The sequence below is a fragment of the Tiliqua scincoides genome, chromosome 2 (genome assembly GCF_035046505.1).
Source record: "Tiliqua scincoides isolate rTilSci1 chromosome 2, rTilSci1.hap2, whole genome shotgun sequence".
Lineage (NCBI taxonomy): Eukaryota > Metazoa > Chordata > Lepidosauria > Squamata > Scincidae > Tiliqua > Tiliqua scincoides.
The window spans coordinates 11,913,155-11,925,363 of NC_089822.1; the positions used below are offsets into that span (position 1 = coordinate 11,913,155).

Here is a 12,209-nt window from a genome sequence, read left to right on the forward strand (position 1 = left end):
AAATCCATGTATAAAAAATCCGTGTATAAATAGGCTGGACCTGTAATTGGTATAATTATTTGGATGTATGTCTTTATGTAGAGGACAGTTAGTACGATCCTTTTCCACTTTGTGATATGCAGTGGGGATATCGAATCCATTAGTAAAATACAATTCATATTGCCATGGGCATTCCCATCCACCATCTTGGGTCACTTGTTGCGTGGAACTCTCTGGATCATAATAGCTCTTTACATAGCTGGACATATGAAGCTAACTTCTACCGGTCAAATCTAGCTCAGTCTTTACTGCATGGATTAACAGCAGCTCTCCAGGGTTTCATGTGCACGTCTTTCCCAGCCCTATCTGTAGATGCCTAAAACTTTTTGCATGCAAAGCACTTAGCCATGTGCCCATGCTCTTTGTTTTATTAGGACTGGTCTTTCTTGATATTTTGGTTTGCTTGTGCTAGCTAATGTTGTATTCTTTCTCTTGTGTGTGTGTGCCCATTAAATTGCCAGACAGAAATCTGGCCAGCTGAAACAATTGCAATAATTATATTAGGCATAGGGTAATGTTTATTCTGACATTTTCAAAATGCTGTTTTCCCTTTTTAGTGAAAAATTGAAAAATATCACAACTAAAGAAAAGATGAGGAAAAAGAAAAAATATATATAGTTTTGTAAGGGTGCTGAGCGGAGGTGGGGTCTGGATGAAGTGTGCCCATCATCTGGATCCCCACCCATATAGGAGCAGCAGCCTTTGCAAGACCTCCAGGGCCATGCTCACCTGGTATGTCTCCTCTGTCCTTTTCTTCCTTCCACAGCCTCAGAAGAGAGGCAGGTAGAGAAGTTACAGTTTCCTTCTCCTTCACCTCAGTGCCTTAGCCAGCCTCATAAGGTTCTGCCACAGGATGTGGTGATGGCGACTGGCCTGGACGCCTTTAAAAGGGGATTGGACAAGTTTCTGGAGGAAAAATCCATTACGGGGTACAAGCCATGATGTGTATGCGCAACCTCCTGAATGGGCTATGTCAGAATGCCAGATGCAAGGGAGGGCACCAGGATGAGGTCTCTTGTTATCTGATGTGCTCCCTGGGGCATTTGGTGGGCCGCTGTGAGATACAGGAAGCTGGGGGCCTATGGCCTGCTCCAGTGGGGCTGTTCTTATGTTCTTAACTACAATTCCCAGGAAGCCTTGCAGGTCACTTGTTATCTGGTGTGCTCCCTGGGGCATTTGGTGGGCAGCTGTGAGATACAGGAAGCTGGACTAGATGGGCCTATGGCCTGATCCAGTGGGGCTGTTCTTATGTAGCCTCCCAGCAGTCTCCAGTCCTTTCTCATCTCTGTCCATATATTCCCCAGGCCTTGGCTGGTCCACCCCCCTTTCTGGTTCCACTCTCCTGGGCTGGTTGCCTTCTGGTTCCTAAACTTCCTCATCTGGGAGGTGGGAAAACTCCAGCAGGCAACTGTTGTGCCTTGCTGCTCCTTGGCAACTCTGATGTGCACAGGTGCACTCTGCTCAGTGGGCCAACTGAGTCCTTCCTGCACCCAGCCCTGTGCCCACCAGGCAGACTGCTCCGTGGGTTGGGTAAGTCTGACCCCAGACAAGTATTAAAAGGACACACAAAAATTAAAAAGAAAAATTAATAAGCAGCTAGAAATTTATGCTTTGCACCACAGACAGTAAATACACGATGCATATATATTGTAGTGTATTTATGTTATATCTTTAGGAATTTTTATTCCTAAATATTTAATCGCATCTGGGCACCATGGTACATTCTAAAAATGTTAAGAACAGCAGGACCTTGTTTATTTCCTTAGTCTTATTCAGCAAGGTCCAACAAGATCTTTATAAATATATGCCTGTTTCTTAAAGGATTATCACTGAACGTCTGTGGCATTCGGATTAAGACTCCCATGAGCATAGTCCATCAAGAACCTCTATGCTGAGAACTCATTGAAATAAGTGGGAATTGCACAACAGTCCGTTTGTATTCATATCTCTCCCTGTCAATTTCAGAGGACCTTGTACAAGAGAAGTTCTCTGTGGATTGTGTCCATCTGTGTAGTTTGCAGAACTGAGCATTGTTTGATTCATTGGGGGCGACATGATGACTTAGTTTGTAAGGAATCAATTAGATTATTTGTGTTCATCTTATGTTCTGCGTTAACTTCTGCATGACACTTGCAGTTTGATTCCAAATCCCACACTTTCATTTTCTGGACTCTGGGATGCACCCTTTTCTCTTCATTGATGCAATCATTTTATGCTTTTACTCCATCTTTCTCTGTCAGCCAATACCAGTACTACCACTAGGTTACTGGAGACTCTGTGCCTACTAATACAACCTGTCTCCTCCCTACTGACAAATGAGAAGAATCTGTGACAGTTTACTGGTACTGGTTCATGGGATTAGTCTGGCTGGGTGAGCCCTCTGATAACTGTGAGACCTTAGCCAATGCCTGCCCCTACTGACCCTTGACGCCACTCCCAGCTATAACTCCTCTGCTAGTAGAAAGCCCCATTGACGCCCCATCATTTTAAATGCTAATTTTAAATTACAGCCCCTCTTCCCATATTGATACTCCATTTGGTAGACTCAACAGGTTCAAGCTATTAATTTAAAACGTGTACCCTGCGTTTCCATCCTATTAAAGACTGTCAAGCCAGCTAACAGCATATACTAAAATATCGTAACAACTCCATAGTAACTATACTTCAGGAACACAGAGTGCCCAGAATGCATGTGTGTGTTTAAGATTGCATTTGTCTATTCCACCTTTTCCCCAATTTCATTTTTTAGGCAATAAATATGTTTTACTTAGCTAAAATGTAAAATCCAGGGTAGTCTATCCAGTTACTGGCTTAGGCTCGCAGGATGGAGGATTCTGCTTCGGCAAATATATGTTTTAAAAAAATAGCCTGTATGGACCCAAAATATAAATCCTCAGAGATGCTAGTATTCATAAGGTGTTATGTTCAAAAAAACTTTGCTAATAGAATAAGAACAGAGATATCAAACACAGCAAACTACATCTAAAGTTAGATTCCCACATAGCCTTGCTAGACTGCTCTATCCTTTCCCAGTCCAGACACACAGAAGAACCTGTTATTCCTCATGTTTTATTGTACATAAGAAAAACTGCAACAAAGCAGTAGCTTAGAATCCTTTTTGGTTTTATTACCTGAATTTTGTTCAACCCTGTTAAATAATTCTGCACACCTTTCTATGCCTCCAGGCATCAAAATCCCTTAGATTGAAACCTTTTTCAGCTTTGCACCATCTTCTGCTTTCCACAGCCAAGAATAAAATCTACTGGTCTTTGCACTGCAATCCCTTCTTTCTCATAGCATATTCTTGTGTTTATGCAGGTTCTTTCTCCCACATACAATTATATATTTAGAATCTATCTCGGGGGTTATATAGGCTGACCACCCAGGCCAGACTGTTTGGTTTTAAAATGCATATTCCCTCTATCCCTCCTTGAGGCTGATTACAATACCCTTGGAGTACCTACTGGAAAACCATATTCCAGTAGAAGAAAAGAGATCTTTATGTACTAGTCATGCAGCTTGTGGTTTGTTTACTGAATGTATATATCTGCTTCTTCCATTTAAGGCAGTTTATAATATAATAATAAGACAAAACAGCAAACCAGGATGTTGTAGTGGTTCTGGAGTTTGACTTAGATCTGGAAGATCCAGGTTCAAATCCCGTCTCAGCCATGAAGCTTCCTGGGTGACCTTGGGAGAGTTGCTATCCCGTAGCGTCACTGGGTTGTTGTGAAGACAACATGAGAGAAGGAACTATGTACACCACCCTGAGCTCTTTGAAGGAAGGGCAGTAGAAAAATGTGAAAGTAAACAAAATTGTTAGAGCAGAGTTATCTCAAGGCATTGGTGACTTCTCTAGGAGCAGATGGCATTAACTCCTGACCTGGACCTCCTTTCTTCAGGGCAGTATAACACCTATACCTAGTCTAAACCATGACCATTGTCTTCTGGTGTGCTGGTCATTCACGTGATAAATGGATCATTTGTCTGCATTATTACATACCATGATTTTGTTGCTTCCTTTTTAATGCATGGCTTTCTTATTGTTTTGAGTGAGATTGCTTTCGTTGGTGCCATTTTTTGTCTGTAGCATTAATTTAATTGATAGAGAGACAAAGCATGTGGAGACTGCCTTGGTATATATTTGCCCATGGTTGTCAATTAAAGTACTGGCAATCAATTATTTTCACCTCACGCTTTGCCAGTGATTTTCAACCTTTTTCATCTCACAGCACACTAACAAGGTACTCAAGGCACACCATCAGCCTTTTGACAATTGACAAGGCAAACCATGCTGTTGGTGGGGGCTCACGTCCTTCACATCTCCCAATGACCCAACTAATGAATAACCCTCCCCCAAACGTCTGAGGCACACCTGCAGGCCATTTGCAGCACACCCGTATGCCACGACACAGTGGTTGAAAATGGCTGCTCTATGCTGTGATGAGAACAGCATTACTAAAAATGGAAAATACCATGGAAGGTGATGTGCTGCTTCTTTTAGAAACATCACAGATGCGTGGTGAGACACAGATTTTAACAAAGACAATGGTCTAAAGAGATGTCAGGCTTAACCACAAAATCTACGAACATCATGCGTCAATGCAAATCATTTAGAATTAAAGGAAGACTGGAATCTTCCTCAGCTACTACATCTACAAGTACAGCCATGATAAGTCAATGTTTAGACCAAGTCCTAGGCTCAAGCAAGTGAGCTCTTCAAAGAAAAAAAAACTCCCACTTACCATTATGCCATGGGTAAAAATTTCTTCATGACATCTCATGTGATGAGCTAGGCCTCCGAATATTGCAATATTCAGCAATTGATCAAGCAATTATTGACATTTTCAGCATTGGATCACCAGATTCACCACCTACTTTAAAAACCGGCAATAATATTAGCTGTTATCACATGTGCAGCAAAGTTAGGAAGAAGGCAAAATTTCTGTCGACCGCCTGTATAGTTCTGACCCACCTCCCATTTCTTCTCACAAAATTAGAAATTAAAAATTAGAAATTCCCATGAAATTAGAAATGCTTAACTGCCTACTGAAGTAAGCAACGTGTTTTCAAAATTTTGGGTCTTTGGTGCTTATACCTTGCTATTTTTTACTTGTGTCTCACTTATGTTAATATCAGAAAAATCCGGAAGGACTATATATCCTTCTAGCAGCAAGAGAGTCCAACAGAAGAACAAAAGCCTTCAGGTGCTTTTAATGGTTCCTAGTAAGGTTAGGACAACTGGATTCAAATCCTTCTTCATATGTGCAATGAACTTGGTGTCCCTGGGGTCAGTTATGCATAGTCATCTTAACCTACCTCACAGGGTTGTTGTGTGGTTAAAAGGTAGTAAACCGCATACATCCCTCCAAGACCTTTGAAGGAAGGGCTTGATTGGGTGCACCTCTTTTTTTAGCAGGGGAGAGTAACTGGCCCTCCTCACTCCAGCAATGTCTTTTCTAGTGGCTGCCTGCTGGTGTTCTTTTGCATCTTTTTAGATTGTGAGCCCTATTGGGACAGGGAGCCATTAGTTATTTGATTTTTCTCTGTAAACCACTTTGTGAACTTTTAGTTGAAAAGCGGTATATAAATACTGTTAATATTAATAATAATAACCCATTTCTACCCAACCCACACGTGTACACATTTGATTCCTGTTTCATATATGCAATGTTGGGGAGAAATGGCTTAAAATGGAATAAATAAAATCATGAAATTAAGCACCCTCTGTTTCAATAAAAGTCCTTCATCAGGAGTGGAATTTTACTGAATGTGGCAAATTTTTCTGTATTAAAACACATTACCTTTTCCTGCAGCTTTTTTGTGGGTAGGGGGTTGTTCATAATGACACAATGAACATCCAAAATGGAGATTTTCATTCCAGCAGCAATACCCATATGCAAACTCTAGTGTGCTTCAGTAAGACGTTAATGTTTCTGTTTCAGCAAGATACTGCATTCTGGGCGTTGGCGAGACTAAGCAGTTTCCCCTCTTAGTAAGGTAGAGGAGAAGCTGCATTTCTGTGATGAAGGACAAGGTGCTATTTTTTGCCATAGAAGCATAAGCAACTGCGTAGGCAACAGGGATGTGCAGTGGGTGGGGAGGCAGGTAAGGCAGAACCTCCCCACTGCACGTCCTTGAAAGGCAAGGCTAAAGTGGTTTTGTAGGACTAGACTATAAAATCAAATGTCCATACCAGCACAACTGATAATTAGCAGGATGTATTTTTAAAAAGTTAAGTTTTGCATCACACACAGCCTTATGAAATCTCACTTACTCCTTGCTCTAATGTTCAATTCAGGTTCTTCATGGTCAGCTATTATGAGAGGAGTCACAGAATAGCCGTTGGATCCCGCCATGGTTCAGTGGCCCTCTACGACATCCGGACTGGAAAATGTCAGGTAAATAAATCATTGTGATCTCCTCTCTGTAAACTGTGGAAGTTATTGAAAGGAAGGAGGCCAGCTCTGCACCGGTTGACATGCTGACTCACTGCAATATTATGGATAATGGTAAGGGGGATCAATAGTTTAATGAAGGACTCAATGTATATAGAGTCTTACTGTTTTCATTTGCTGTAACTGAATGGTGAGCACAGATGGGTTAATAATAGCTGTCCAAAAAAGCTGTAACTTCTCACCGAGTGCCTTCAATGTCTTGCCTGTTCCAATAGTGCTTTTGTGTTGAAGCAAATCTTCCGTTTGAAGTAGAATTATTTTAATGAAATCTTTTTTGAAATACAAAATATTTAAAGATTTCTCCATCAAGTATAATAACTAAAAACAGCACTAATGATAGTCACCAAAATCCAGTCAAAATAATAAACTACAATCCTAAGCATGATCACTAGGAAGTTAGAGCCCAATCCTGTGCATGTCTTCTCAGAAGTCTCATATAGTCAGTGGGGCTTACTCCCAGGTAAGTGTGGCTGGGATTGCTGCCTCAGCCTTGGTGAAGTCTGGTCAGACCTTCAAGTAATCATACTGAAGATCAGAGCGATCATTTTTCATTGGATCAAAACTCACTTGGCCGTTCTAATAATGCAGATTCCTGATAACTGAGAGATATCACCATCCTTTGATTACCAGCAGTCACAAGTCCAGCAGCCTACACCTTTTCTCCAAAAACTTGCAGTGGTTCTCAATTTAACCTTTGTTGCTGGATCCTAGCAAAAGAGGCTAATCCAGCATTCTTAATTAGGCAGGTGGAGTTCCCCTTATAAATTCAGTTGACTTTAACTGAATTGCTGTCTAAACTTTCACTGCATGTTTCTGTTATCTTCCTAATTTTTAAATGGACCTATGAATTAAAGACTAAGGGCCCCATCTTATCCAGTGCAGCCCCAATACAGCCCCAAGGTAAGGAAACAAATGTTACTTTATCTTGGGGAGACCTCTGTGATTGCCCTGCCACAGCAGGATGCATCACATGCCCGATTGGCACAGTTGCATGAGCGCTAGAAAGTTGGATAGGATTGGGCCCTAAGCCCGAAAAGATTGTAAGAGATGCATTTGGTATTTTTTGTGTTTTGGGTTAAAAAAAAAATCACTGTTGTAGGGATTTGTGTGATTCAGATTGTGGCTCTGTCATGTTGGAATAACCCTTCTCCCCTTTACTATTTTTCTAATCCAAATAGTCCACATGGCTTTGAATCCCATGGGGGAAAAAATAATACCTAAAAAAAATTATCTTGAGACCAATAGCTGTTCCAACAGTTTGAGGGCATTATATGGTGAGCAGAAATAGCACAAGAAGAGGTTAAATTTCCCCCTTTCTCAGTATCACATCCAAATTGTAGGTCCTGCAGCTGCATTTAGCCTTTTAAACATTTCACAAGAGTTCCAAATGCAGTTCTCCCACCATCTCATTTTGTTGCAGTATTGAAGCAGAATCTTGTGCATGTCTTATTCAGAAGTAATCCCCATTAAATTCAGTGGGGCATTCCCCAAAAAGTGTGTGTAGGAATGCCACCTTAGAGTATATAATTGCCCTATATATATTAGAATACAACCCCCTGTTTCTCCAAAGAAGAACAAAAGTTAAGTTTCCTCAGCTTCTGAGAGGGGTATTCACATTTTATAAAATATGCACATCTTGAGAAGTAGTACTTTTTTGCTTGTACTCAGTTGAAAGAAACCCCATGTACTATCAGAAAATACTCATTGTGGCCAGCATTGACTTCTGGGAGACAACTTTCACATCTGCCAACGAATTTCAAAAGAAACCTAGTAGTTGAGCATGTTGGCCCAGTTCAGATGATCCACTAAAACTAAACCATAATTTAGATTAGTGGTTCCCAAACTCCTGCAAGGAAATTAGGAACCTTATAAGTCTTCGTGAAGGCAGAGGGGTGGCAACAGTGCCACAGCGATCACGCTGCTGCCCCGGAGAAGGGACTTTAACGTACCTGGGGGGTAATGCTGGCCATCCAGAAGGTGCGGGGGGCTCACACCCCCTCTGCAGACCTCCCTTCTGCTCAGAAAGACTCTTACCTCCAATCACGACCACTTCCGGGTTCATGATCACAAACCGGAAGTGGGTCACGATCAAAGTTAGGAGCATTTTTGAGCAACGGGGAGGTTCACAGAGGGGGCTTTGAGCTCCCCGCACCCTCTGGATAGCAGACACCACCTCCCAGGTACAAAGTTACTTGTTTTTACTGCAGCGACGCAATTGCTGTAAGGAGAAATGGCCTTCTTCTGGATTTTCCTGGTAGGTCATGACCCACCAATTTGGGAACCAGTGATTTGGATTATTGTGAAGGAGCTGCAGCAAGCTTCTGTATCTCATGTTCCTCTTCCTTTCTTCTCATCATATGAGAGAAGTAAACACTTTTTTGCAAAGATTTTTTTTTTTCCAATTTAAAAACAAAAACCCAACTTTGTGTTTTACCTATGAACTTCGGCACCTGTAATTTGATCTGGAACAAGCCAGATATCAAACCATGACTTTCAGCCAATTTTGTGGTTTGAAGTTCTTGTTTGTTCTAACTGAACTTAGAACACACTGCATTTTCCCAAGTTCATATGTAGTGTTGAATTGGGGTTTGTATTAAAATGAAAATGAAAACACTCATTGTGTCTCATTTGCTCTAATCGGAACCAAACCAACTAATCATTGTACATATCGATGGTAAGGCCACACCTGGAGTATTGCATCCAGTTCTGGTCACCACATCTCAAAAAGGATATAGTGGAAATAGAAGAAGTGTAGAAGAGAGCAACCAAAATGATTACTGGGCTGGGGCACTTTTCCTGTGAGGAAAGGCTACAACGTTTGGGCCTCTTCAGCCTAGAAAAGAGGCGGCTGAGGGTGGACGTGATTGAGATATACAAAATTATGCAGGGGCTGGATAGAGCGGATAGAGAGATGCTCTTTTCCCTCTCACATAACACCTGAACCAGGGAAAATCCACTAAAGTTGAGTGTTGGGAGAGTGAGGACAGACAAAAGAAAATATTTCTTTACCCAGCATGTGATTAGTCTGTAGAACTCCTTGCTACAGGAAGTAGTGACGGCATCTTGCCTAGATGCCTTTAAGAGGGGATTGAACAAATTTCTGGAAGAAAAGTTCATCATGGTTTACAAGTCATGGTAGGCACGTGCAAGGTAGAGGTAAGCTGTCTCTGATTGCCAGATGCAGGGGAGGGCACCAGGACGCAGGCTGTGTCTGTTGTCTAGTGTGTTCCCTGAAGCATTTGGTGGGCCACTGTGAGATACAAAGCTGGGCCTTTGGCCTTATCCACCGGGGCTCTTCTTATGTTCTTAAACTGTTTTGTCTCTACTGCCTTTTTCGATAAGAGAATAAAAATCACTTATGAAAGGATAAATTCTCTGTTTCTGTGACTGGTCCTGCTTGAGCACATGTTTCTCAAAGATGGATGTCCAAAACTGGCTAGTGTGTACATAGCTTTCCAATTTCACTCACTTTTTTACATTTTTCTTTCTTGTTTTTATTATTTTTCACCGTTTGTACCTTCTAATTTTTTTAGATATGAAAAACAGCACAGCAAATGTTTAGCTTTTGGCAATGCATTTATCCCACAGGGTGTGTGTTTTCCCTCTCCCATAGTTTGCTCACATGTCTGCAGGGTAAAAACACTGAATTTTATATCCATCCCTCATTCTGGAAAGCATGGCTCCGCATTATAGATTCCAAAATGTGCTTTTAAAAGTGTGTCTGAGTTTAAAGTAGCTAACAAAGGTCAGAGGTGTTGATGGACAGACTGGGCAAGCGCTTACAGCTACATCTCTGTATGAATGGCTGAAGCTGCAATGAAAATCTTCCCTCTGGCTTGGTTTGCCCTTGGTTCAATAGACACACTGGAGTATCTCATCTTCCTGACTGCCTCCACCCTTTCTCCCAGCAACCTTGTTAAAATGTGTTCTATGCTTTGGCAATAGGCAGTCTGAAAAAGCAGCTCATTGGCTTATGTTTGTCTATTTTAAATAAAACATTATTTGTTTGTACTATTTGATATAGCACTCTTGTCCTAATTTTACAAAAACAAAATCCAGATTTTCCTTGGCAAATTGTGACCAGGGTTCCCTGTAAGGGGCACAACCCCATGCCTCTGAGCCGAGCGCCACACAATGTGGAGTTCTGCAACCTTGAATTTGGTGCAGACCCTTTGGAGCAACAATTCTCAAACTATAGGGCCCACCAGTGGGTTGTGACTCAATTTTTGGCGGTTCCAGAAACTTACAGGACAGATCAGGCTATGTGCATCAAGGGTTAAAAAACCTGCTACTTGGGGGGAGCACTGCTGCCCATTCACCATTATAGCCACACACCTTGGCATTTGTAAATTAAGCAGCATCTTCTAGGGCAGTGATTTTCAACCTTTTTCATCTGACAAGGTACTAAAATTGACAGGTCACGCTGCACTGCAGGTGGGGGGGTACATACTAATAAATGACCCTCCCCAAATTCCTGTGGTGCACCTGCGGTCCATCCATGGCATTCTGGTTAAAAATAGCTGCCCTAGGGCTTCTAAAAAGTTTGGGAACCACAGCCTCAAAGGGAATACAAGTTGAGTCTCATTATTCTCAAGGGTTCTATTCCCAGAACTCACATGGATCGCAAAAATCGAATTAAAGCAAATTCATTTAAAAAACAATGTCCCTTTGCTAGGCAATTTAAAAACAGCCTTGCTGACCTTTGTGATGTAAGACAGAGTCATTAGGCAGACAATCCATCTATCAGTCTCTGTCCACACACTTAGAAAGGCTTCATTCTGAGCCAGCAACCCCTCCCTTCACCCAGAGCACATGCTGAGAAAGAATGCAAAGTGTTTATCTTTCTTCTATGTGCTCAGTGGGAAGGAAGGGGTCACTTGTCTGGGAGTGAAGCTGTTCTAAGTGCCTGGAGAAAGAATGATTGATGGATTGTCAGCAGGCTGCCTTCTCACAGTAATGAGGCTATTGTTAAACAACTTTTTTTCCTTTAATTTAAAGGGCCCTTCTCATCCAATAGAGATAAAACCTTGGGTGAAAAATTTGTAGATAATTGGGTTATAGATGTATAGTTTGTGACCCATCACCCAGTTTGATAGAGGACACTTCTACCAGGAAAATAAATTTTCATGGGGATGTGGCACTATTCAGGAGCATTGGCTGATTCACACAATCGTTAGGTGCATTGCTGGATGCTTTTTCAGCCTGTGTGTGTTGGGGGGGTGGGGGCGGGAAGGTATCCAGTCTATATTACTGAATTATACATGCACTGAGCAGGGATTATATTTCATACAACTTATGTAGATCACCATTCCATTACATGTGGTTTCTATAGATCAGTGTCTGAAATAAAATGTTGGCTCTCTGTGAAACTAGTTTTCACTTATTTCTAGATTTTAAACCAGTAGATTAGTTAGTTCAGAACATACCAAGGAAGGTACTTTGCAGAACTGATAATTAACTTATACAGTGGTCCAAGAAATGTCCTGCCAGTGGCAGACATCTCTCTCCAGTGTCCATCTGTCCCTGGCAGGAGCTTGTTGAATGAGGCAAGGAGGTGCAGTGATGGAATTAAGAGGCTAGACTTGAAAACTGGCTGCTAGAAGTAGTACCAGTATAAACTGAAAGAACTCTGGAGAATAGTGGGGAGGGGTGAGGTTTGTGATAGGTTATAAAAAGAACAGGGAATTTATCTAACTCCTAACCTGGGTATTT

The 12,209-nt window shown here is 41.6% G+C and overlaps 1 protein-coding gene across 4 annotated transcripts in view; it reads left to right on the forward strand.

Annotated features, from left to right (window-relative positions):
* The window catches only part of WDR7 (WD repeat domain 7), a 240,268-nt gene that overhangs the window by 182,534 nt on the left and 45,525 nt on the right, over positions 1–12,209 (forward strand). For all 4 annotated transcript variants that reach the window (XM_066615954.1, XM_066615955.1, XM_066615956.1 and 1 more), the window contains one exon: positions 6,341–6,440. In XM_066615954.1, the coding sequence (XP_066472051.1) occupies positions 6,341–6,440 (100 nt within the window). The remainder of the gene's footprint in view (positions 1–6,340; positions 6,441–12,209) is intronic.